Source organism: Anticarsia gemmatalis, chromosome 3 (genome assembly GCF_050436995.1).
Source record: "Anticarsia gemmatalis isolate Benzon Research Colony breed Stoneville strain chromosome 3, ilAntGemm2 primary, whole genome shotgun sequence".
NCBI lineage: Eukaryota > Metazoa > Arthropoda > Insecta > Lepidoptera > Erebidae > Anticarsia > Anticarsia gemmatalis.
The window spans coordinates 11448349-11475484 of record NC_134747.1 but is presented as its reverse complement, the minus strand read 5'-3'; the positions used below and the strand labels follow the sequence as shown (position 1 = coordinate 11475484).

At 34.5% G+C, this 27136-nt stretch overlaps 4 protein-coding genes across 23 annotated transcripts in view; 1 reads left to right on the top strand and 3 right to left on the bottom strand.

Moving 5' to 3' along the window:
* The window catches only part of Pde1c (Phosphodiesterase 1c), a 519661-nt gene that overhangs the window by 364602 nt on the left and 127923 nt on the right, over positions 1-27136 (top strand). The gene's annotated exons all lie outside the window — the stretch shown is intronic.
* Positions 988-10945, bottom strand: LOC142987658 (maltase A1-like). Its single transcript, XM_076136563.1, has 10 exons — positions 10751-10945; positions 10059-10238; positions 9491-9648; positions 9085-9210; positions 8321-8776; positions 7910-8017; positions 6966-7116; positions 2076-2271; positions 1453-1590; positions 988-1132 (listed from the first exon to the last, which is right to left on the bottom strand). The coding sequence occupies exons 1-10, from the start codon at positions 10914-10916 to the stop codon at positions 1069-1071; spliced, it is 1743 nt and encodes a 580-aa protein (XP_075992678.1). The 5' UTR covers positions 10917-10945; the 3' UTR covers positions 988-1068.
* On the bottom strand, positions 5508-6611 carry LOC142987659 (uncharacterized). The gene has a single exon (XM_076136564.1). The coding sequence runs from the start codon at positions 6255-6257 to the stop codon at positions 5508-5510; it is 750 nt and encodes a 249-aa protein (XP_075992679.1). The 5' UTR covers positions 6258-6611.
* Positions 12638-27084, bottom strand: LOC142987657 (maltase 2-like). 2 transcript variants are annotated; one of them, XM_076136562.1, is made up of 12 exons: positions 27020-27084; positions 25429-25590; positions 24442-24621; positions 23323-23480; positions 22802-22927; positions 20820-21076; positions 19429-19627; positions 15415-15522; positions 15046-15196; positions 13952-14147; positions 13365-13502; positions 12638-12821 (listed from the first exon to the last, which is right to left on the bottom strand). In XM_076136562.1, the coding sequence occupies exons 2-12, from the start codon at positions 25586-25588 to the stop codon at positions 12752-12754; spliced, it is 1743 nt and encodes a 580-aa protein (XP_075992677.1). In that variant the 5' UTR covers positions 25589-25590; positions 27020-27084; the 3' UTR covers positions 12638-12751. The 2 variants fall into 2 exon arrangements, with proteins under 2 accessions (XP_075992677.1, XP_075992676.1); XM_076136561.1 differs by lacking the exon at positions 27020-27084 and adding an exon at positions 25869-25957.

The window sequence follows — 27136 nt, the reverse complement described above, 5'->3', positions numbered from 1 at the left end:
GATTAATGTTTCGTTATTTATTTGCTATCGGTTTATTATCAAAACGTTAATAGATTTTTTCTTATTACTTATTCGATTAAACTAAAGCTATATTGTATTAATAATATTTATTTAAGAAATCTCGTTAACGTAGTTTTTTATGAGGTAAAAATAATTAAAACACAAAATAAAATATGTCAGATACTCACCCCATAACAGCCATGGAATGCACCAGATGTTCCCATCAAAGATATTTATACAAACTGATATCAGATAAAGAGATAAATACCGATAAATAACTGAAGAACTCTTGTAATAGATATATTTGACAGTAGATTTCTTTTTACTAAGAAATGTAATCCTTCGAGTTATGATAAGTGATAGTTAAGGTTTCATTTTTTGTTCTAGAGATTTGTTTTGCAAACATTTTTTTTGTCTCATTTTGTTTTTGTTTTCTTTCCCCTTCTTTGTTGCGGCCTCCTTTTGCAGTAAAAAGAGATACATAATGCATGTGTAAATCGGTAGTTTGCAATCAAGATTAACTCAGGGAAACCTTTTCACGCGGTGAAGCCGTGAGTTGAAGCTAGTTATTTATATATTTATAAATGCAAATTAATATTGCCTTATGCCTAGAAACAAGGTGCGTTGCATAACTGCGTGATAATCACGAGCTGAGAGCAATAACCATCTGATAAGATTATTCGGGCAAACTTGATTATCTAATAATGTTTTGATATGATACAGTTTGATCTCGTGTCTAGAATAGCACAGAATGCACCTTTGCCAAGATGCTAAGGAAGTAACAATATTGGAAAATGCAAACGATTTTTTTTTTAATTGCTTAATATTTTGACATTATTTTGATTAGCTCAGTAATTAATTATTTTAGTTACCACTATTAAGAAATAGGATATAAAAAGCCAGTTTCACAGCTTATATTTTGCAGTTAGATACTTTTATTTTTAATAAATTGATAGCACAGTCATAAACGGTCTCGGTCTTTGGTTTAATAAAAGATAGTTGTATATTTTACATTATTTATTCAACAGCTTAAACATAAAACAATCAATAAATTATTTACACAGGTCATTACAACTTGAGTACGATTCCTTCATAGCCGACGACAGGAACTGAGGATGCGTTGAAAACATCACTGTAAGAAAACGAATAGAAATTATTAAATGCGTAGAAATAAGACACCCACATTAAAATACAAAGAATGGTAGTTGATTAAAGAATTGAAACTAATGTAATAGAATCAACTAGCAAAACTTGGCTTTAGAAAAATGCTTGACCGACCAAAGTTTATCGCACTCGTAAAAATTTTATACATTATTTTAACTACATATTAGAACTGAAATGTACATATAAAAGTAATTCAAACAGTTGAATTAGTAGAAATACACCCAATACAGCTATCAAATCACAAACAGGCTATCAAATTTCCAAAATAATTATATTTTAAAATCTCACCCTTCATTTTTGGGTGACTGGATGCTTCTCAGTACGACGCTGACGTCACCAATCACATTTTCGAAGTAGGTCAGGTCAATCTCGTAGTCAGTGTCACGCATGTTTACCACCACGAGGTAAGTCTCGTCATTGTACCATCTGGGAAATGAATTGAAGAAGACAATTGGTTATTTTTACAGTCGAAATAATGCAGAAGAATCTGGTAATAATAAAAACATCGCACAAAAAAAAATGTACCTAATAATCTATTACACTGTAAGATTTAAGTCAGTGCCGACGAAACAAAGTTGAGAAAAGAAATAACATACCTATTAAGAAATCTGATGCAGGAATTCAAAAGTTAAATGGTAAATCCATGTTAAATTTAAAACAAAAACCATGTCTTGTGTAAAAATAACAATTATTTTATGGCCATCATTTAAATATTCTACTGTACTATTTGTTAGTAGCGAACTTTTTTATGAACACGTGTATGTTTCTTATTATTCAGTGAACAATTTTCACATAAATAAATCATATTGTTGTGATTTGGAGAGAAAATTGCCGCGATTTTAAATTTAAAATCGCGGCAATTTTCTCTCCAAATTAAGCTTACTGTACTCAAATTCTTAGCAAATTCATACCTTCTGAATACAAAGACATCTTTGTTGAAAGCCACAGAGTCGTAACGGCCGTATCTGAAGACCTTATCTTGGCGGAGTTTAGCCAGAGCTTGGTACACTTTGTAGTGAGACCTCTCAGCAGCCTTCTGTGCCTCAACGTTCAGGGTTTCATAACCATCAGCTACTGGCAGCCAGGTCTTATCGGCAGTTGAGAAACCTAAAAATATTAAAAAAATCCTAAAGTAGTGTCTTTCTGCAAAAATAATTTAATCAAAGAGTCTAGTAGAATTCGATTCAATACTCGTACTTAAATAAATAAAATAAAATAAAATAAAATAAAATAGCCTTTATTGCTGTTTCTTAACAAATAAACATTAAAATATTCTTGACATGCCTACTTCCTAAAATTAAACATTCTTTCTAACTAACTTGGTTGTTATCTATCGGCAACTGGTGTTTCTGTGGAACAGCTTGTCTGTTGACATAGGCCTCCTCTAAAGATTTCCACGCATCTCTGTCTCTAGCTAAACGAGTCCATACTGGACCAGCTATTTTCCGGATATCATCTTCCCATCTTATTGTTTGTCTGCCTCGATTTCTTTTGTTTCCCCTTGGATACCATTCTGTCACTATCTTTGTCCATTTGTCTCTATTTTCCCTTAGCATATGCCCAGTCCAACGCCATTTAAGCTGTCGGTAAGTCGTGTGTACATTTTTAAATTTCGTTTTCATTTTAATTTCCTGCAGTTTTACTCTATCTCTTCTTTTTATACCTAATATACTTCTTTCAATTGAATTTTGACAGACTTTTATTTTATGTTCTTGTAGTTCTGTTAATGCCCATGTCTGGCACCCGTAAAGTAAACATGGCATAATGCATATTTCGTACACTTTCTTTTTTGCTGACATTGGCATATCTTTATCCTTCATTATCTCTTTCAGAGACCAAAACCGTTTCCAGGTATTCATTATTCTTCGTTCTATTTCTTTTTCCATGCAATTATCTGTAGATATAAGTTGGCCCAGATATATATACTCCGTCACATATTCTATTTGTTCGTTATTTACTGTTATTTGTTCGTTGTTTACTGTTTGCTGGGCGTTCGTCATAATTTTAGTTTTAGTTAGGTTCATTGTCAGACCGGCCTTGGCGCTTTCATCAGATAGTTGCTGCAACATTAGTCCCAGCGTTTCGGCGTCTTCTGAGAACAAAACCAAATCATCTGCGAAGCGTAGATGGTTGAGATTCACGCCATTTATGTTGAGGCCGTTTTTAGTCCAGTTTAGATTCCTAAAGATCATCTCAAGCACCGCCGAAAATAATTTAGGCGATATAGGATCTCCTTGACGCACACCTCTTTCAATAGGAAACTCGTTGCCCGTAGATTCAAGTTTAACTTGTGCAGTGCTTGCTGTATAAACATTTTTAATTATTCTTATATATTTTGCTGGCACCCTTTGCCTTTCTAGAGCGTCCCATATATACTCATGCTCCAATGTATCGAACGCTTTATTAAAGTCCACAAACCCAATGTAATACGTTTTATTATATTCTCTATATTTCTGTAATATTTGTCTTAGAGTGTGTATGTGATCTATGGTCGAAAAATTACTACGAAAACCAGCTTGTTCCTTTGGTTGGTTTTCATCTAGTATATTAGTGATTCTTTGTAGAATGATTTTAGAAAATATTTTATAAATATTGGACATTAAACTGATCGGCCTGTAGTTTCCTATATCGCCTTTGTCTCCTTTCTTATGTAGCAGTATGATGGTCGATTTAGTCCAGTCTTCTGGGATGGTTTCCGTTTCAAGGATTTCATTGAATAGATCTGTTAGTCTTGGTGCTATCACTGGTAACGTTATTTTTAACAGTTCATTTGTGACCAAATCTGATCCAGGTGCTTTATCTAGTTTTTGTGTTTCAATTGATTTTATGGTTTCCTCCTTAAGGATTGTGTTTATCTCGTCCGTATCTGCCGAATTATATTCTTTTATTACTTGGTCACCTTTACGGCTTTGGTATAAATTTTGGTAGTATTCTGTAGCAATTTGTAGAATTTCTGGTCTTTTGCTGGTCTTTCCCCTGTTCTTATTTTTCATATTTGGAATCCAATCCTTTTTGTAACTCATTTCTTTTAGGGCCTTCTTTATTCCGCCTGTTTTTTCTATATGTTTCTTTAGTGTTGCAAACCTTTTTGCTTTCCGTTCTTTTCTTAGTTGTTCGCTTATCTTTTTGCTTAATTCTGCAATTTTTTGGACATTATTATTGTTGCTATGTTTTCTTTGTTGTATAAGTTCTTTCCGTTCTTGTAATAATTGCTTACTTCTAAATGATATCGCTGTCTTACTGGTCATATTTGCTTTTTTAGTTTGTGATTTTAGTTGTTTGAGCAATCGGGTGTATTTTTCTTGAGTCGATATACATTCTTTTTCCCTTCCTTGTAAAGATGTCTCAAGGTTATTTAGAAGTAAATCAGTGTTGCCAATACACTCGATGGCTCTCATATTATTGTGAAATTGTCTTGGTCTTTTAACACGTGTCCCTGATAGTTTAGCTCTAACCAATCTATGATCTGTGTTAAAATTAAAATTTCTTAAGATAGACAGGTCTTCAAAAACTTTTAAGTTGTTAGACATAACATAGTCGATCTCGTTTTTATGCCGGCCATTAGGAGATATCCATGTCCATTTCTTTGATGGTTTCTTTTTGTAAAAACTGTTTATAATGCTTAATTTATTTTCAATAGCAAAGGACACCAATCGTGAGCCGTTTTTACTTCTATTGCCCCATCCGTGATTTCCTACGGTATATTCTTCTCCCGTTTTCTGTGTGCCAATTTGTCCATTAAAATCTCCCATAACTATTAGGTTTTTTGATTCATTTGCAGCAGTTAATTGTAGGTCTGCGTAGAATTTTTCAATTTTTGATATGTCTTCTCTTCTATTGGATTCAGTTGGCGAATACGCCTGGATTATTGACCATATTCGGTCTTCTTCACCATCTACAGGTAATAGAATGTTGAGTAATGCGATCCGTTCTGAAATCCCTCTTAGTTCCTGTATGTTTTTGGCGAGGTTTCTTTTGATCATGAAGCCGACACCGTACAATCCAGGCGTCTCCCCAATATGGTAAAGTATGTATTTACCATGGTCTTCAATTCTTTCCCCTAATCTTCTCACTTCGCTAAGACCAATTATGTCCCATTTTATTTCATCCAATGCTAATTCCAATTCTTGTAGTTTTTCAGTGGTTCCTAGTGATCGACAGTTTAAAGTGGCGATATATATATCGTTATCGTTACGTTTCTTTTTCTGGTTGTTTATCTTTAGAGGGTCGTGGTCATTTTCCCCCACGAGGACCAGTCGGCTTGGGGGAGGTTGGTAGTTTCTGTATGTTTGGTTTTCTATATTTTTGTGTTGTTTTGTTTCCCGGTTGCCGATAGTTAATTGTTATTGCCTATTATCCGCCTTGGGGCACGAGAGAGAGTTGGATCTGCCTCTCATCACATCAAAGGCGTTGCGCCTATTTGTATGTGATGGCGTCCAGACTTGCTGTTTTTTAGTTTGTGTGTTATCACCCGGTGAATAAGCTTCTCCCCTTTTTCTTTTTTCGTTACTTGCATTATTTTCCTTTACTACGAGCTTATCGTACCTGAGATATGCAAAATTCCCTTTTATCCTTTCCTCTTTCAATTTTGTTTGTAACATTTTCCTCTTCTCCAATACTTCTTTAGAATAGTCTTCTGTTATATATATGTCTTTCAGATTTTTCCGAACTCTCAGTATCTCAGTTTTCTTCCATGAATTGACAAGAGAGAGCAAAACCGGTCTCGGTTTTCTGCCTGGGCTTTTCTTGCCGATGCGAAAAATTTGATTTATTTCAAAATCCCCAATATTTATATTTAAGTCTTTATTAAATATGTTCTTCACCACTTCTATTAATCCTGTCGTTGATTCTTCTTCCTCTTGTAATCCAAAAATAATAATGTTGTTTTTCTTCTTATCTCTTTTCATATATTCTATCTCTTTCTCAAGGCTTATTACTTTTTCCTTTAAATCTTTATTTTCTGCTATAATAGGCTTTATTTTTTCATCCATTTTTTCCATGACTGAATTAGTTATAGATTCCTTCAGTTCAAGCGTCTGTTTCTGCATTTCAATTTTCATTTTCTCAAACAAGATTTCGAATTGATCTTCCATGTTTAAGTTTTAATTTTTGTGTAAAATGAATCGCAGCGGTAGAAATTTTTCGTGTTGGCAACACCGACGCAATGAACGAATGATATCGATCCTGTCAAGTTGACTTGACAGTTGACAGTGTCTACTAATGTCACAATCAATTTCTAACCTCACTTCGGTAATCGTTGGTTTTTATAATCAGTTTTACTTTTTCTCACATTCACTTTAATTGCACTGTTAGTTAATATTTACACAAGTCCACTACACGTTAAGATTGTGTTTTCAACTATTTATCGTGTCCAACAGTTCGTAAATGATTTTTAATCACAATAAGTTGGAGGATCTGTACTACAACAATGTTTACGCTTCGAGCACCGGAACCGGATCTCGACTCGTACTTAAATAACAATTAATTAATTTAGTAACTTGCAAACCTTATAAACAACGTTTGAATACTTTATCATGCTGATGTAACAAACAGATGTAACAAAGATGTTACATCTTCGCGACAGAAATTATTTTGGGCATCACCTGCAATTGAATGCTTCTACATTCGGTCGTTGATCTCCGAAAAGATTATTGCTAATATTCAAAATTAATAACATAAAACTGTGATCCATTTGCTAAACCAAAATAACTGACACTATTATAAGTTTTTCTATGAATTCTCTACGTAAGTTTATAAAAACCTTAATCTGTGTTCTTAACTATTAATATTATAAAACCTACCAGAGTTTTTCTCAGCGTTCCATTGGAACGGTGTTCTGCACGGGTCCCGAGATGAATCTGCATAATTGATGGGATCATTAGTGTTACATCCAGACGGGTCGACTGTATCCTCCCAACTGACGTAGCCGTCAACCATGCCGAGCTCTTCACCCTATAAATAGAATTATATTGCAATATTTATAACGACAAAAACATACTTTCATTTCCTTACAAGTCCATAATGCATGAGATGATTTAAAAACGTATCTTAAATAAGAAAAAAATATGTTTATTGAATTTGTGATCTAATCAAAAGTGTATGTGATCATGAAGTCCCAGATTTCTTTTTTCTTTGACCAATAGGCTTGCCTCTTTTGAATTACATGGGCATAACTTCTATATTGAAACTTGCAAGTGTAAATAACATACTTTTGGCTACAACACCGGTTGTATGTCAGGTGTGATAATATAAATAAATCCTAAAAAACATGTTTTTTTCGTAACCAGTTATTGTAACGTAGATAGCAATATACACAAAACAACAACTTTATCTAAATCTATCTACAAAAGATAATGCATAATGCTGCTAAACATGTCTGAGAAGCGATTTCCTATCAACATCCGAGTCGCTATCGATATATTTTACGTGAAAGACTGAAGCGCGATTTTCTACCACTATCCACTACAAAATCGACAACTAGCTATCGAGAAATTTGTTTGATTTGATCAGCATCTATAGCGGGTACTGTGCGAGTTATTGCGGTAGATTTTAATGTCAAATATCAGCTACTTGATAATAGCGACTGTAGAGAATCTCGGTACCGATCAGCAAGTCTAGCGTAATTTGTATATTTTTTTCAAGTAGGTAACTGTAGAAAATCGTGCTATAAATGTATGTCAAATGTCAAAATTTTAATGCATTTATCCTTCATTTCGACAGTTGAACAATAGTATCACAAACTCACCATATAAGTTACTCCGACACCCGGAAGCAGCAACACAATCATATTCATTCCATCAACCAAAGATGGGCCGTATCTTGTCGCCATCCGTTTGTTGTCATGGTTACCGACCTGAGAAACATTTCCAATTTATTCACTCCTTACTTCTATCAATAAGCAAAGTAAAAGTGTTTTTGTTTGTATTTATTTTACGTGAAAACGGCTGAAACAGTGTGGATGAAATTTAGTAGAGTTGTAGTTCTTAAAAGTATTTTGTGGTCGATTCAGAAACTAGCCCCTTCCTCATTCCAGGAGAAGACCATTATCCATCATTAGGCTAGTAAAAGATAACATTATTTAAAAACACGAAATAAGACATTAATCCCTTAGGATTTTGGATCAGTTAGTATAACATAAAACTTAACTGATACTTACCACCCAATTGGCTTCCTTATCCACTGGTTTGTAAGTCATAAACTTATCAATCGTATATTTAATATCATTGGCTGACGATGACGCATCAACATCAGTGATCAAATCGAAATTAAAAGGTATTTGAGCACCCAACAAATCACCTTCACCGTAATATCTCATCACGTCTTGTATGGAAGCGTATACTTCAGTCATCATGACTCTGGTCAAACCATCTTTGGCTGTGAACTCGTCGAAGACATCTCTGAATTCGTATACCATGTAATAGGTCTCATTTTGGTCTTTAGTGTAGATGTGGCTTAAGTAGTCATGGGAGTCGGGATGGACGTCAAGGTTTCCAGATAGTGGCTCGTCGGGGTATTTGCCCCCGAAGAGATTCTTGTCCACTTCGAATAAGCAGTTGACAGCGTCAACCCTGAAGCCAGCAATACCTTTGTCGAGCCAGAAACGAATGATATTCTGTGAAAGTAAAAAAAAATATATGTAAAGTTTAATGACCCTGGATTTAACGATTTGAATGAATAGAAAGATTAAAGGACGGTTTCACGAGTTATGGATAATATTCGCATTAACTTTCTTATTGATAAAATCTGTATATTTAATACTTTTTAAGACTCAAGGCCTGACCCTTCCCTCATTACGGGAGGAGACCCTTGCCCTTGACCCAGCAGTGGCACATTAATAGTTTAAATTTATGAAGCTACTACTCATCCAGTAGTGGTGAAATCGGGCTTTTCTATTTCAACTAAGTGTTCTGCACCAGTTACCTTCATTTCTTCAACTACTTCAGGATTACGGTAGTTTAGGTCAGGTTGTCCAACAACGAATTGATGCAAGTAATACTGCCCAACTTCGTCCCTCCATTCCCAAGCGCTGCCTCTGAAGTGGCTTCTCTGTGAATTTGTAAATAGAAATACGTAATCTATAGTAACGAATACCAATCGTGATTGAGGAATTCGGCTGCCAACCTACTAGTCAAGAGAATAACTGCGGAAAAATGTGTATACTCAAACAGCTTGATTCTTAGAAAAACCTTAATGGTTTTGGTTATGTTAACTATCTACTTTAATGAGAGGTTATTAGTTATCTCCCTAAAGTTTAATAGCAGTTAAACGGAAATTTCATTCGTCTCTTTCGTTAAATAAAATATGAACACACTTCATAAATACTCACCCAATTATTCGGCGGCTGCCTGTCCCCATTTTCATCGATCACCGCGTCTTCCCAGACGAAGTAATTGTAATATTTCTCGTTACCATTGAGTGCCTCTTGGAACCATACGCTCTCGTTTGATGTGTGATTCGGCACCAGATCCAAAACTAGTTTTATTCCTGTTAAATAAAAGAACCTTTGTTTTTTATCCTTTGTCCCATCTGAGCTTAGTTTGGGATAAGTGGGGTACTTAGTTTTTGTTCTTGAATTACTTACACATTCAGAGATACGAATTCGTGTCGAATGTAACATTTATTTATTTAAACATTGAAATACTACATCAGTACTATTCAGTATTATTTTCTCTGTCAACTTTATTATTACAGGCACTCTTGAAGTTTTATTCATTTTATATATCAAAATGTGTTGCTAAGCGCAAAACTCAAAAACAACTCAACCACTGGACTTGTAAAATTGTCTTTAAGGTTTTTATGGAGAGAATAAAACCAGAAAAAAGTTAAATATATTTGTAACCGGGTCAGTTAATTTTACATAAAAATGTTAAAATACAACGATATATCATACTAACCCAGTTCATTGGCAGCTGCAATCAAATTTTCAAAGTCTTCCATAGTACCATACTCGTCATGAACGGCGTAGAAATCGGAAATATCGTATCCAAAATCATACATAGGCGACTGGAACATCGGCGACAGCCACACAGCTCCTACACCCAATTCCTTCAGATATCCCAACTTTGAAGTAATTCCTAGAAAATGTAGATGAACAATGATTAGTCAAGCCTCTCTGGCGCCACAATTGTAATGTCTCGTCGTTAACATACCTATCCAAGAATATTTCCCACATGAATCGTTACTGGAATGCCTACAATTTCTAGTTTTCATTTGTGAAATGGCTGCCGAAATGAGCTTTATAATCAGCTTTGGGATTCGGTAAGTTATACTGTCTTATAAATAAGAGCTAAATAAATCTGAATTATTTATGTAGAGTGTAAAAGAAATAAGAGGTTATTTAAATGCGACTTTATATATATATATATATATATATGAATCTATTGTCAGGCTGTGACTAAAAATTATTTGAAATCCTCTTAGAAAATACTTAGTTGCCGCTTAGTAGAGTAATGTCCTGTTAATCAAAACATTTGCTTTACATTTGCAACACAGGAAAAGCAATTAGTAAGTTATTCTGTCTCTAATATCCAACCAAAATTTGTCTGATTACACAATACATTTTCAAGGGTGATGTAACAGTACATACCATTTAGATCACCAATCCCATCACCATCACTATCAGCGAAAGACCGAGGGTAGATCTGATAGAAGATGGTCGTCTCCCACCAGTCCTGGTCCCTTTCATTGTCATTCTTCACAACATTTCCACTACACAGGACCAACAACAACGGCAGTAACAGTACCGCCTTCATTTTGAATTTTTAACTCAAAAACAGCTACCGAATCCCGCATCGGAGATTTATATAATATGTTAACGAAGTTATCTGTTATCGTTGATTCAGTTACTGAGTGGTCCGATAATGTCAATTGTGAAGACATTGAGAGATTAAATATCATAATTCGGAGACGTGTCGGGTTTACAAATCATTTTTATCTAACTCTTAAGTGTTTGCTTGTGGTTTTGGTCGAGTGCAAAGAAATAATAACGTTTTTGTACGTATTTACTGAATGCAGCATTTGTTTCGTAACCGTGGAATTAGATGAAATAACACAGACATTTCTTGCACTTTGCTTTGAATTTCTTGAGTTTTCTTACATAGTTTAATAATAATTATTTACATAGTTTAGCTGAGAAATACATATAAAATGTTTAAAAATTAAAATTTGGACATTTGCAATAGTTCTAGGTTAATATCTACGTTCTAGTCAACTTAATTAAATAAAAAATATATTATGATCCAAAAAAAAAATAAACTGCTTTATCGACATGATTGACTCCAGCGTTTAGAATATAGGTAACTATGAAGTTTATTTCAATTATATAACGAAATAAAGGTCAATTTGTCTCAAAAGTTAATGCCTGCGGGAATAAAAAGTGGAATTGGTGAGCAGACAGAATTAATGTGCCTGAAAATAATGTTTATATCAGATGTTTATATAGGTCAGTACCTACAGATACTTTATGAATTCAAAACATAATAAAAATGAAATGAAGTACAACAGTTTCACAGTTTTACAGCAATTTCGTAACAGTGTCTATAAGTATTTTGCTGATGTTATTACGTTGTAATTTTTCTCATTGTGTGTGAAATTCGATTTCAAAAATGTCACACCAAATAAAACTTTCTGACTCATTTTAAAAGAAAAATAAAAAAACATGTAAAATGGGATTCTAACGAAGTGTGGTAAGAAAATAAGTGGAGAATATCGAGTAAATTCTTGAGAGGTTTTGCGACGAAAATAGCTTCAGACAATATGCTAAGTCGTCGGTCTAAGTGTTCCGAGTTATTTTTAGGTTTTCCAATTATAATGAGGACCTTACCGGAGCTCTTTAAAATTTGCGATGAGGGCAGAAAACCCAAGGTTGTAAAGATGACCGTACTACCATTATTTAAATCCATACTAATATTATAAATGCGAAAGTCACTCTGTCTTTCTGTCTGTCGGTCTGTCTGTCTGTCTGCTACTCAATCACGCCTAAACTACTCAACCAATTTGCATGAAATTTGGTTTGGAGCTACTCTGATACCCGAAAAGGACATAGGCTATATATCATCACGCTATGACCAAAAGGAGCAGAGTACCAGTAAAAAATGTTACAAAAACGGGGAAAAATTTCACCCATTCTCTCTTATTGGACGCAAGCGAAGTTGCGCGGGTCAGCTAGTAAAATATATGTAAGGTAACTAGCAATCCGGCCTGACTACGTCTGAGTATATGGTACCATGTCATTTCGTTGATATTATTCCCGTGCAAATTTGTGACATGTAAACCTCGTACTGACAATTGCAAACAACATAATATATTATTAAAGATTCGTCCAATTTGGTGAAGTTGTTCAAATGTTATGCGGTTAAATATAAAATATATATTATATAATAATAAGGTTAAATATTTCGATAATAGAAGTTAAATTATCAAGTTCAATTTTCGATAAATCAATTAAATTAATGAGAGTAATGAAAGACATATATAAATTTCGTTACATACAAAATATTTTATTGCAATAAATAGGTAAATACATTTTTAATTTTAAATCGATTTTTCTTTCAACATAATGTAATAACAAAAACAAAATAAATATGAATTAAACCTGCATTCGTAGTACGAGAGCTTCATCTGCGGCCAAGTCCAAATAATTCGCTTGAACGTTGTCACTGAAATCGAAATAAAATAAATTAACGAAGAATATCCATACATTAACATTTTTAATGCAGTTGTTCTATAGATCTTTCTGTTATCTAGTACCTCGACTAAATCTCTAAACAAATTCTGAAAAATGTGAATGTGAAATGAAATGTGATGATTATAAATAAGTAACGAAATATAGCCAGTAGTAATAATAAATACGAACTATTAATGACCTTCTGCTGACCAAGGGTCTCCTACCGTAATAAGGGAGGAGTGAGGCCTTGAGTTCACCATTCTGGCCAATTGCGGGTTGGCGACTTTGCGTACCTTCAAGAACTGTTCTAAAGAATTGTCAGGCATGCAACGTTGCATCACGATGTTTTGCTTCACCGTTGGAACAAGTGATAATTATTTCTAATACACACATAACTTTGTAAGTCATTGATGGTTTCCCTAGGGTTCGAACCTGTACCAACTAGCGTGGGAGGTATATAAGTTACAAACTGACCATAGAAGACAAAACGACGCTTTAGAAGACATTTACAAAAATAATAGTTTTCCAATCGTACCTGTAAGTCCTAGAAGACACAACACTGCTAGCTTCGACCTCCAATTGCCCAAAGATCAAGTCAAAGGCAGTCAAATTCACAACATGATAAGTTCTTCCAACGTTCATCACGACGACGTACGTGTCATCATTGTACCATCTGAAATATTCACAAATATTTATAATAAAGTCTACGTAGAAAACAATTTTCTAGAGATATTGCTCTTTTAAGAATGTTTGGGTTACTAAAAATGTTATATCGAAATATTACTAGGCACGTAGTTTTGTTATTTGGATGTAAGGTGTCGATTTCAAACTAAATTTATTGTTATTATATAGTTTTATTGTATACTTTTTGTAAATTCAAAATCGAATTCTTATTACATTCATACCGAGTATGAAAAACTAGATGTGTTTTACTTTACGTAATGTATATTATCTTGTCTTTTTCAAAGTTAAGGGATTAGAATCAAGGAAAAATTAAGAGACTATGTTCAGAATTTAACTGTCTGTTTAAGTGATAAAAATAAAAGTTCGTCTAAGTAACTAATTAAACCTGAAACCTACTTGAATCTTGACAGCAAAAATAACTACATAAATGAATCTTACCTTTTAAATGCAAAAACATCATTATTAAGAGCTAAAGATTCGTATCGTCCGTACTTAAACGCTGGTCGCATTCTCAGATTTGTCAGCGTTCGGTAAACCTGATAATGGGAACGAATTGAAGACCGCTGAGCAGCGAGATTCAGGTGTTCAAAACCCTCTGCTACAGGCAGCCAAGAGCTGTCCGCGTGAGAGAAACCTAGAAACCAGACCAACATTATATTCAAATTGGTTTGTTTTGAAATAATATTAGGTTCACGTAAAGCGAGACTAAAATTATAAATGTGAGTAGAACTTTTTTGAAAAGGCCAAAGAAAGGAGAAAAATACAATTTAAATTAGAGAGATGAGTAAAAATATGAATGGAAAATGAAAAACAAGATAGGATTACTTAAGAAAATATAAAGTACAAAACAAAAGTAGGTGAGCGTTTTATCAAGTAAGAAACATATGAAAGTTTATCCAATTATAAGCCTAATCCAACTATGTAAATACATTAATCCAGAAAGGTTTACATTTGAAATTAAAATCAGCTACATATGTTATACCTGGCGCGCTTTGACGCTTTATATAAACAGTTGACGCTTACAGAAATGCAAATTGTATGTTAAACGTGAAACACAAAGAATCTGACGCTAAAAAGATATTTCGACTTAATGTTTTATGAAAATATAAACGCCGAAAGTTTATAAAATGTCTAGACTTTGTAACAAAGGTATAATATTTTTAATATCGAAAAGAAAGCAAGATCAACAAAGGACGATGAATTTAAGATCCTGATAATGTTGATTCATGTCAGTAATTCCTTTCTATAAAATAGAGGGTATTTTAGGTCGGGGAAAATGTCTTTTCGCATTATAGTATGTACGAACTTGTAATAAAATCTTTTCTCTACACAAAAAAGCTCGATATTTGGGTACCTCACGAGCTCACTGAAAGAAACCGTGTACTTATTTGTGGTTCTTGATGCCAAAGAGATTTTATTACATACTATAATGCGAAAAGACTTTTCCCCGACCTAATATTTTCACCTGAAACCGACGCGTCGAATTTTGTTGGTGCGGAAACGAAGGATATTCAAAAGGTTAGTGAAGTTACCTGCGTTTTTTCCATTGCTCCACTGGAACGGGGTCCTCACAGGGTCCCGGGACACTTCGATGAAATTAACAGGGTCGTCCGTATTGCACGCCTGAGGGTCCTTCGTTTCGCTCCAAGGCACGAATCCATTTGTCATCCCTATTTCTTCGCCCTTCAATGTTTACGTATAATTTAAAACACATTTCGACAAATCAAAAAATATTTTCATATTGGTTTCTAAGCCTTAATATATAAATAAAATTTCACACTTTAAAAAAAGGCCTCTTTTTGACTATATTTGGGAATAACTACATGTTAATTGTCAAAAGATTAACGTAATACCAAATCGAAACCTTATTATATCTCTAAAAATAGCATTAAAAACTTTACCATATAAGTGACAGCAATCCCAGGCAGTAGGAGTACCAGCATATTGAAGGCATCGACCAGTTCCGATCTGAATCGTGACGCCACTCTGCTCGTATCATGGTTACCAGTCTAGAAAACAATTAATAATAAATAACAGCTCGTATGAGACCTCTAAGAAATCGACCCGTATTCACGAACTTTAGACACCTCTGTGTCGAACTTCGTGAGGTCAAATATGATGTCAAATACTTGAGAGTTTGTTATGTGAAAGTTACCACTATATTAGATCCTTCTTGTATCATTGATAGGAATTAATCGCTGTTTCAAGTTTTTTATAAACTAGTACCATCACTGATTGACGGCCCGTTTCTTCATACCGACTCTTCAAATTGACTTCTATATAACAATTATTTATATTCGTGAAGAAACAAATTCGATTGTCATTGTTAATTTGCCCTTATTCTTCGGCTGTTACTATAAACGAAGAAACTGGCCGTTAATGGTATTGCCATAAGATATTCGTAATTACCTTTTAAAGTATGTATTCCGGTTCAAATCTATGTGATATCACAAAACTATATTTAGCTAAAATACACCAAACTATATTTAGCTCTATTTAAACTACGAAATACTGATATGCTAATGAAAATCTAAATCAAACCGGATTCCATACCTATCGAATTCAACATATCAGAAAATGCCTGTAATTGTCAATTTACGTCTTGTAAGTAATTTGCGAATGTAATATATCAACCTGCTAATGGTATCGACACATAGGATCCAATGGCATTTTGCAGCTATCCGTCATAATACCATAATCTATACTAATATTATAAAGCTGAAGAGTTGGTTTGTTTGTTTGAACGCACTAATCTCAGGAATTACTGATCCGATTTGAAAATTTCTTTCAGTGTTAGATAGCCTATTTCTCGGAGAAGGCTATATGCTATATATCATCACGCTACAACCAATAGGGGCAGAGTACCAGTTAAAAATGTTACAAAAACGGGGAAAATTTTGACCCATTCTCTCTTATGTAATGCAAGCGAAGTTGCGCGGGTCTGATAGTAATTATATACAAATAGTAAAAGGAAGGTCTTGTATATCAAAAAGGCACGCCTACATTGTCTCTCAGTGTTGCTAAATTTGTATTCCCTGGGGCAGATAGTTATCAGTCAAATTGCGTATATCTAATTGAATCTATCTTAAAAATTGCCTTTGACCTTGTCATATTTTCGTGACTTAATTATGAATTTGGCAATTGATGTTATAGGTTTGTGGTGCCAGTATTGTCGCTTAAGGCTATGTTAACGATGCTCAAATACTAGGCACGATTTTAAAGCCGCAATCTGATTTTAACAATGAATAATTTTATGACTTAAATTTGATTTAAATTAACACATCACTAGGTTTAATTCATATTTAACATAATATATAATGACTTCAATATTTTTCCATTTTTATAACAACGTTTACGATATAATTTTTGTGCAAGTTGTTTCTATTTTTGTAAAAATCTCCCGACGCCAGAGCAATTGCTACGGCAGGAGTTATCTTTAAGAAATAATTGAATTGAAAGTATCTTGCTATCACTGCAAAACCTAAATTGCTTAGACATTGTATATTAAGACTAGCGGACCCGACAGACGTTGTCCTGTCTAATAAACTAAAAAATAATTAAAAAAACATTGCCCAGCGGACAAAATTGTGAATCTAAACCATTCTCAGATCTCTTTGAACACACACAAAAAATTTCATCAAAATCGGTCCAGTCGTTTAAGAGAAGTTAAGTGACAAACACACTTACAGAAGAATTATATACAGGGTGTAAACGACGGTTAACCGAAAACTTCAGTGTTAATTTTGTGACACTAAATGCGCGAAATTTACTTCAACCATTTTTCTCGGAAATGATTGGTTCCCGAGTTAGTCATTTTTGAGCATTCAATGTATAGTGAACAACGCGATATATCTCCGCGCATGCCTACGAGATTTCTGGCGGCGGCGGCGCGCTGAGCGACGACATGTCGCGACGCGTCGTAGGTATCAAAATCAAATCATTTATTCATTTAGGACTAATGTTGACACTTACGATAGTCGTTACAATTACTGAATCTACCACTAGCTCGGAAAGGGGGTAGAGCCTTATGAGAAGAGCTAGCGAGAAACTCACGGCCACTCTTTTCAATCGCCAAAAGTTTTACAATGTGGTTGATACAATAATTGATCATGCGAGGAGCTGCCAACAATCAGCGGTACGTACGCGTACCACCACGTCTATGCGCTCACTAGTATGTATTATTAGATAACAATCTCATGTATCGTTTATGGTAGGTATCGTAAGTACGCTCGTATGTTACAATAGCTCATAGTAAAATTGTAAGTAGGTAGATACCTACTTGGCTTACGTGAAATCAAACAATAATAGCAAAATGTAACCAATAATAAGAAAGTGCTAAAACGAATTGTTATCAATGTCTATCAACACGCAATTACCTGGTGTATGGCGAGAGTTTGAGTAGGTACCTTTGGATCCGGACGTACAGGTGCAGAGCACGCCGTGCACTTCCACGTGCTTCACCATACATAGCACATCAACATTTCTTCCTATTTACGAGCACAACTGCACTTCGAAAACAATAACAACAAAAATAATAACAATAAAAACACTAACAACTCAAAACCGAAACAATAACAAGTAATAATAAACAACAGTTCACACACGACACGACGAATAGGACATAACGAACGACACCGGTGAAGAGCTTCCGTCTTCCGCGAGCGAATTGCTCGAACTATCAAAGAGAGCCGCCGGCGCGGGCGCCTCTCCGCTCACCCGCGCCGCCCCTCGCCCGCGCCACCCGCTCCCTCCGCGCCGCCGTCCGTGCGCGCGCCGCCGATTTGGTGACGAGCGACGAGTTAGGATCCCAGCGAGAGATTAGATTGAATAAAATATTGATGTGGCATTAGGTACTATTTTTACTTGTCACAGTTGTTACTCGTTGCATTGTAGTTTTATTCAAATACCGAATAACATTACAAACATTATTGATGTAAGTTTAAAATACCTACTTTGATATTTAATAACATAAAATCAGATTAAAGTAAATAAAATAAACACGAAACGTTTATTTAATTAAACCATAAAAAATGTAGGTACACAACAATGATAGCAATCAATATCCATTAATATTCTTATCAGAGAAACTAACTTATCATAATTCATTATCCCCGGAGAATTACTTAGCATTCATTTTGTCGCATCCCATCTATGTAACATCCACGCGCGGTCGCGGCGTCACGCGTCACTACGGCCATCTACTTTTCGAGTCGCACCGCGCTTGTATGAATGAGCGTGTAAATATCGAATAGAATAATAAGTTTGCAAGAACAAATAGAACAAAGCGACAATACTTGTTAAATTGTTTATTAGAGATTTTTATTGCGCTAAAGAATATCAATAGGATTTTTTGTCGTTCTGTATGTATTTGTACGTGTAATAATAATAAGATATCACACATTTTAAATCTTATTAATGTACCTTTTATCGGAGAGCGGGATAATTATGTCATTTTCATTTTTAACATAGAAGAACAAATACTAAGTAACGCTGCATACTAGTGAGAGTGAGGCTGACAGCTGTGTGCGTAATCGTGTCTGTGTGGCGCGCGTAGGTACGTCGACCTTCGCGGCCGGCCGCCGCTGGCGCGGTGTCGTTGGCCGCGGACAGCTGATAGCGAATTTATACGTTGTTTTAATCCATTGCTGTTTTTTGTGAAAAACAGTAATATGACGGATTTTTTCTCATATTCATGTTGCACTGTGTAGTATTAACGAAATAATACCGAAAAAAAATAAAAAAAACGCATAAAAAATCATGAAAAAAGCGATGAAAATTTTCAACGCCATAAGCACCAGAATCATGTCTAGAATCATTTTTTTTTCGTTTTCGGTAGCCTGTCTGTTACACCCTGTATATGTACGCCAATATTAATCTTTCATCAATCTAACGTAGCAATTAATCAATACACTCACCATCCAGTTAGCTTGCTTCCTCAAAGGCTTGTACGTGAGCCATCTATCTATAGTATACTTCATGTCCCTTGCGTCCGAGTCTTTGTCAAGATCCTCTATGAGACCGAAATTGAATGGTATATGAGCACCTGAGTGAGTACCTTCGCCGTAATATCTCACTGCATTTTTTATCGTGGTACTGGCCTCCGTCATCATTATCCTGGAAGTAGACATAATTTAGGATGTTTTATTAAAAGACTGTACATATTATATCAACATCATTCCGACCCACGTGTTCTGCTTTTTTTGTTTCTACATTTATTTTTTGTCTCTTCTTTTCTAGTCCTACTAATAATATAAATGCGGAAGTTTGTGAGAATGTATATATTTATGTATGGATGTTTGATAATCTTTCACACTAATACTACTAAACCGATTACGATGAAATTTGGTGCAAATGTAGCTGAAAACCCAGAATAACATATAGGCTATTTTTTATCACGGAGTTCCCGAGAGATCGGGATTTACACGGGAAGGGTTTCCATGCGGACGAAGTCGCGGGCGGCCTTTAGTCTTCTTTATTTAAGATTGTTATGTATAATGATAGTTGTTTATCCAATTTATCTTATATTATCCGTAATCATAACTGTAGAAAAACAACTTGGTTTTTATCTAGGATTTATCAATAATAGTAAATATTTTATCTTTCACGCATGAATAAAAGGCATAATTTGTACATAAATTGTTTACTAATGCTTACTTTTTCTTTTCCAGTATATTGAACAAATCACTTGCCGCGATTCTCTACCTCTATTATATTGTGTACCGACAACTGGCCAGCTGTCGAAAAAAATTGTATGACAATCGGTTCAGCGCCTCTAGCAGGCGTCGTAGAAACTATTTATGCAGTACATTTTAAGGGTCAAACTCTCGACGTAGTTTGTGGACTGTATCTCGTAGCTCGTTTTATTATATGAACATAACATACGGCAATGAAATTTTACATCTTCATAGGAATATGTTCCAATATTTATGACGAGAGACACCTTTTCAATTTTTATGACACCACGATATTTTATTACAATCACTGCACTCACTCGTCTGCTTCATAATAACAATTGAATGCGATTATTTTTGGCAACAATCAAATTTAATTTATCTCACCGTGATTTAGTAATCTTGTAGGTTTTGGGTACTAAGTAAATGTCACTGGTATTAAAAACAAATAACTATCTTTTTAACCTTTTTGAGTGCCCTACTGCTGGGCAAAGGCCTCCCTTATTTCCTTCCAAATCTCCCTACCTGCGGTAAGATTCGACCAGTCTTTTTCTAATGCGTGTTCATATATTTATGCTCTTTAATTTATAGTATTTTCCCACAAATTTGTTACAAAAAATATGATTCAAACATACCTTGTCAAATTATCTCTTATAGTGATAGCATCAAACACATCTCTGAACTGCGACACCATGTCATAAGTCTCTTCCTGGTCTTTCGTATAAATATGCTCTAGATATCCATAGTCCTCAGGCTTCAACCCAGGTTTACCTGTCATCGGTTCATTAGGGTACCTGCCTCCGTAGGAATCTTTGTCTACTTCGTAAATGTGATTAAAGGAATTCAGTTTCATTCCGGCTACTCCTTTTTCTAGCCAGAATTTTATGACATTCTGTAAAAATACAAAATTTATAAATAAAATCACAGTAAGTATTTAAAAAATAAAAGTGTTTCTAATTCCGCTACCATTAGATTTAATTAAACATAATTTCCGGTAACCAATTGAAGGCTTCGTCATACGATTTGGACCGTTTTCGAACTTCGTACTATGTTTTGATACCTCCTGAGTTCATATACTCTAAGCCCGACGATGAACGCTGAGCTGTATATCATAAATCTAAATTATATCGCTCTCTCTCTCTCTCTGTCTTTCGTGCTATAAATCCCACACGGAAGTGAGGTCAGCCTTCCTAATCTTTCTCCTTCATTTTCCTCTATACTAGAAATAACATAAATCTAAGCTGTATAATAAATTTACTATATTACAGTTTTATTTATGAAACTGGTATTATGTGTATTCATACACATAAACATAGCAATACCTACTGGAGACTCCAAACAGATAGCAGAGTTTAGACTAAAATCTTACTCAAAACAAAGATCCACTAAATTTTCTACCCAATATAACAAGTTCGTTCAATATTTTCAGTACACGATAAAATCTCATTTTCGTAGGTAAAGACCGCGGCACTGTACTATGTTATTAAATTTAAAGTTTCACGCTTGCCATTTCACGGGAATCTCCTTAAGGCGGTAGTTTCAGACTTCACCAATAGAGTGCTAGCAACTTTGAGCCATTTACGTAGCGAGCACCTCGTGAAGTAAAGTGCATAAGTTATTGGGAATTATTGGGCCATCTTCCAAAGGTGCTTCTACTTTAGACTGGTTACTTATTCCTTCTTTAATGTCCAGGGAGTAAAGCAACTATTTATTTTTGTGTTTTCATTGGCGACTTTCACTGGCTATAATGTTTTTGTCTCAATTTTGATTTCGAAAGTATGTTACTTACGGTGCAATATTCTGCGTATATTAATATAACGTGGCATAACAGTGGGTTTCCGAAACTCACAATATCCAATTGATAGATTTTTTTTAAGTCGAGACGTCCAGAAAAACCTATAATAATTATCCATAATAGCGTTAACTCCCATGTGACATAAGTTCTAAGCGAAACTTATAAGGTATTTTATATTTATGTGAGATCTATTTAAATATTTCAGCAAGGCTAGTCGGCAAATAGATAAAAATAACGCAGGTCCATTTATCTTCGTTACTCTTCCAAGTCACACAACAACTTTATCTTTATTTGAAACGTCTTTCGAACAGATCTATTTATTAATTTGTAAACACATTACAAATAAATAATCGTGTCTACGGAAATGTTTATTTTGATCGGAGAAATTGATTTTTGCAAATGAATGTTTTACAGTACAAATCGAAAATCTTAAATGAGACAATGATGACACAGTACGTGGCTGAAGTTGTCGTTTAGCTAAGACTAGCTTTCTGACTGCGGCTTCGCCGGCGTGGAATTTCACTCCAATGGGGGAAAGGCATTTCCAAAAATCGTGTCTTTTTGCTTCCATATACTGACTCTTCTTAGGGAATCTTCGAACCACAATTACAACTTTTTACGCTCAGTAGTTTGGCTGTGCGTTGTCCATCAATCAGTAAGTCACTCAGTAACGGAAGAGTTTTATAGATATTGATTAGCGTATGAGCACTGTGGATTTATGAACCACAAAAGCAGTATTTATACAGAGAAAAAATATTCAAATCTTTTTTTGCTGCATTCAGTTCTCTCCTTTTAAGACACAAGAAATTCAGGTTTACTTACTTTCATTTCTTCAACAACCACTGGATTTCTATAGTTGAAATCGGGCTGTGACTCTCCAAACTGGTGAAGATAGTACTGGTCCCGGGATGCCACGTAGGTCCAAGCACTCTTTCTGAATACGCTGATCTAAAACAAAGAGTCAAGAAGTGGGATGAATTGGGCGTCTGACATTTACTTTGGAGTAGTTCAATTTGTAGGCAACCATTTTTATACATTACTTGACACCTAATATATGTATATGTTGGATTGTGTTCATAAAAAAATAGGGAAACGAGAATTTTACTGTTTGTTTGGTCTGTGATTTGTCAGTTAAACTTCTCCATCTTTCTTTTCTTTATTTATTGTATTAAACGATTTTAAACATTGAAAAAAAATATACATCTCTCATCTCTTGTTACCACGAGTTATTTAAATTTTTATTTATTATTTACGTGAAGATACACGCAGTCTTAATCCCAAAGGCTATATTATAAACGGTGAGTCACCTTTCGAATCTTACCTAGATTTAGTTTCTTACTTACCCAGTTATTAGGCGGACTTCTATGTCCCGTGCTATCCAAATGCCCGTTCTCCCAAATGTACCAGTCGCTGTAGTATTCGTCCTTACTAGCCGACTTCACAAACCATTCGCTCTCATTACTCGAGTGATTTGGCACGAAGTCTAGAATCACCTTAATATCTGAAACAGTTTTAATGTTAATGGAAAATAGCACAGCTATTAGTGGAATGATTTCGTGCCACTATTGGCTATCGACAACCTAGGGGCTTCCACGATAGTTCGTTGACGAGAGCCCCTAGATTAGTTCGCAAAAACCTTTCTTTAAGTTACATTAAATGCCAAAACGAGAATACCTGCATATGTACATATATAATATGTATAAGTCTTTATCAGCGTCCCAAACTAAGAAAAAAGTGTCATGCAATTTTAAATTTCAAGTACTAGAAAGAAACGTAATAATATAATATCGAGTGTAAAAAATCGCACTACAAATGTATGTCATGTGTCATAATTAATTAGCGAATAAGATGTTGTGACATTTATCTTGAAATTAATCTTGCGACGGTGTGTATCCGGTCTTGCAGAATTCTGTCTTAGAAATTATTGTTAGATATTAATTAATAAAATTCATGCTCAACTTTTTAACAAATCTTATGATTCAGATTTATTGTGATACATCATCGAAAATATAATGAAGAGCAATCGAAAATCCTACAAGTGGGACTTATTAAGTATTGGGTAAAGATAATACTATCTGAATATTTTTAGTAAATGAATAATATTTTGAGAATAAGATAACTTTCGTATATTTATTTATATCCACCATCCTAAAAATACTCACAAAATATAAACACCCACAGACTTAAACCGACTCGAACTACAAACGATAGAACCTCCCGCAGCTAGTCATAGAATCAGAAATAATTACAATCGAGGAAAACAACACCAAAACAAATTGTTCAAATTATACAAACAGGCGTTTCCTTTCAAATATAAATTGTAAAAGGAAATCTTATTACGAAAGTTCAAATAACCGATCCATCGTGTTAACCGAATTTCTGTAAAGAAAATTTCGATAATTCGTTCGTGGGTTATGCATAAATTTACATAATGGAGGCAATGAATACATAATAAGACTCACTGAGCTCTCCGGCTTTCTTCAACAACTGTTCGAAGTCCTCCATGGATCCATATTCTGGTTGAATTGAGTAGTAATCAGAAATGTCGTATCCAAAATCGTGCATCGGTGACTTGAAAATTGGTGAGAGCCATGTTGCTTCTACTCCGAGCTCCTTCAGATATTCTAGTCTTGAAGTAATACCTAGTAACAGAAATGTATTATTTTCTTTTCTCACGATCACGTTACAACCTTGTGTTGAATTTGTTCACGCCGCCCTGAGGTGACGTAGCGACCGGTGTATAGTAACAAAAGCTGTGATCGATTTTCACTTGCCTCCTGGAATAAAACCGTTTCTCGTATTCGCTCTCCTATTGTCAATAAATACGCTAGAATGTTATTTCTCGTTTGTTCAAATAATTGTTGCCTCAGGCAGTGGCTTAAAACCATTCGCAATTATATTAATGTCGCTACACAATTTGCGAGCTGTCCCAAAATACGTAAGTAACAAACATTTCTAAATTCTTTTCTCTCTACATTCAAAAGGTTTCCTGGGCTTTGTTTTATCAACATCATGAGAATAAGCAACTTCCATTTCGTTATTACTCGGCAGAAAGTAAAACATTAGGGTTTTTTTACCAACCTTATTTTTTCCCCTAAAACGTGTGCTGTGAAAATTTTAACAGATAACAAGCTAAGGCTTAAACTGTAGATTAATGAACTTGGAGTAAAAAGATAAGTGAAGACAAACCGCCGGCCCTTTTGTGACATTTTAGAATAAAAAGAGGAGTCTCGTTCAAAGCATTTTTTTTGTGTCTGCACGAATGTTATCTTTAAAGTTATCTGGCTTTTTCCAAATTCTGTTACAAGTAAAAGAAATTCTGGGAAACTAATTTTAGAACTTTAACATTTTCGTAAGCGTGTTTTGATAAATCTGTTTCAGTAATTATTCTACGAAAACAAGTTAAAAGGATAGAGATACGAATGATTGGAAATAGTTGTTTATTTTACCATTTATATCACCAACGCCGTCTCCATCGCTGTCCATGAAGGATCGAGGGTAGATTTGATAGAACACTGCGGTTTCCCACCAATCTTGTTTCACATTCACATTTTCATATCTCCCGCTTATTACTGTTGCCACCGCGCCTAATACTAGAAACTGCAACATTGCTGGGAACCAAAACGAGTAGAAAAAACATTAAATTTAATAACAATATCCGAAAATTTTATTTAATTGACTCCAGTCTACATTATTGCAAGTGGAACTGAACGCAAACGAAATTAAACGAAGCTAAAATTCGCCAAAGGAAACTACATTTCACAGAAGACTCATTGCAAAACTTTCTCGAAATTCTGTCAAAACTTCAAATACACAACAGTAAATTTTAATCATATTAAATGAACATAAATTTTAATACACTCAGTAAATTTAATAAAAAATGGAATACCCAGCTCATCTTTCATGGTAGAATTTCGCGAAATTAATCAGGAATGCGAAGTTTTGCAATAATTTGAGGCACGAATTATTAGAACATTTCTTGAACAACTGGTAAATACTTATGGTGAAGCGACGAAATGAAATTCAATTTGTCAAACGGAACGAGGAAAACTATGTTGCTTAAACAAAGTAATGTTATTGAAGTACTATCATAATATTTAGAATAATAGTAGGGAACGAGAGACGGAGTATGAAATTAGAATAGGCAACAAAGAAGAGACGTTGCTATTCTTTGTGCTATAGACAATGGTATAGGAAATAAAACAGTTAGTTTGACCTAATGAGACAATGAGTACTAACCTAGTTTAATTAACTGAGACAGGTGTAAGGAATACAATCTTCGTAAATGGTTTATGAAACTAATCAAGAATAGTAGATTGGACATATTATTATATTTCGTACTGTAGGTATAAAAGCATCAAATATACCGAAAATATTCTTCACTTACACAGTACACAGTTGTCAACTTTTTGTATACTATATTTATATTCTAGTGTTCATTTTAAAGCCTACAGATATCGTAATAAATAAACAGAATATCATAGTAAATTCTACATTAATTTAGTAGTATATCAAACGCAATTTGACCTAGAATGAAATCAATTAAACCTAATAAGGCCGCTGTTGTTGAAACCGTAGAGCTGTCTACTACAAAGTGTATACAGGTTCGCGGATAACAAAATTAATTAATGGCTGACAAGCGGGGAACAGCACTAGACAGGTAAATACTCGCAAAGCCACAAAATTAGAGAGATGGAGTGCAAAGTACAAGTTTCAAGTTATAAATAAAGCTGAGAGATTTTGCAAAAGAAATTGGTTAAAAAGGACATGGGGAAAAAATATGTAAACGACAAAAAAATATGCACACTTGAAATAAAGAACAAATTCAGATTTACAATAGTCTTGAACTTATACATACAGCAATATAGTGTTGAAATGGGACTCGTGCAACACCGTAGATAAAAAATCAACAGTGAGTAATAATCGGCTAAATAGAAAGATAGTTAAAGAAAAAAACCTTAAAAAGTATTAACAAATAGCACAAGCAAAACACCAAAATAAAAGCGAAAACTTCTTCTGCAAAAATTTAAATTAAATTACCTGTATCTCATCACGTCTTGCCGGGACGTAATGAGTTTCACGAGAGGGTTCCGCCTTTATATGACCACCGAAGACTATTGTTTAAAGATGATCTAGTATTGCATAGAATTAATTTTG

What these genes read in the sequence shown, in the direction of transcription:
- LOC142987659 (XM_076136564.1), bottom strand. Translation starts at nt 6,257, where the DNA reads ATGGAAGATCAATTCGAAATCTTGTTTGAGAAAATGAAAATTGAAATG.
- LOC142987657 (XM_076136561.1), bottom strand. An exon ending in CGGCGTTGGTGATATAAATG is followed by an intron (nt 24,622 to 25,428) that starts GTAAAATAAACA and finishes TTCTGTTACTAG; the next exon opens with GTATTACTTCAAGACTAGAA. An exon ending in ATAAGAGATAATTTGACAAG is followed by an intron (nt 19,628 to 20,819) that starts GTATGTTTGAAT and finishes GTCTACTTCCAG; the next exon opens with GATAATGATGACGGAGGCCA.
- LOC142987658 (XM_076136563.1), bottom strand. Translation starts at nt 10,916, where the DNA reads ATGAAGGCGGTACTGTTACTGCCGTTGTTGTTGGTCCTGTGTAGTGGA. An exon ending in GGCAGCCGCCGAATAATTGG is followed by an intron (nt 9,211 to 9,490) that starts GTGAGTATTTAT and finishes ACAAATTCACAG; the next exon opens with AGAAGCCACTTCAGAGGCAG. An exon ending in ATAAGGAAGCCAATTGGGTG is followed by an intron (nt 8,018 to 8,320) that starts GTAAGTATCAGT and finishes AATGTTTCTCAG; the next exon opens with GTCGGTAACCATGACAACAA.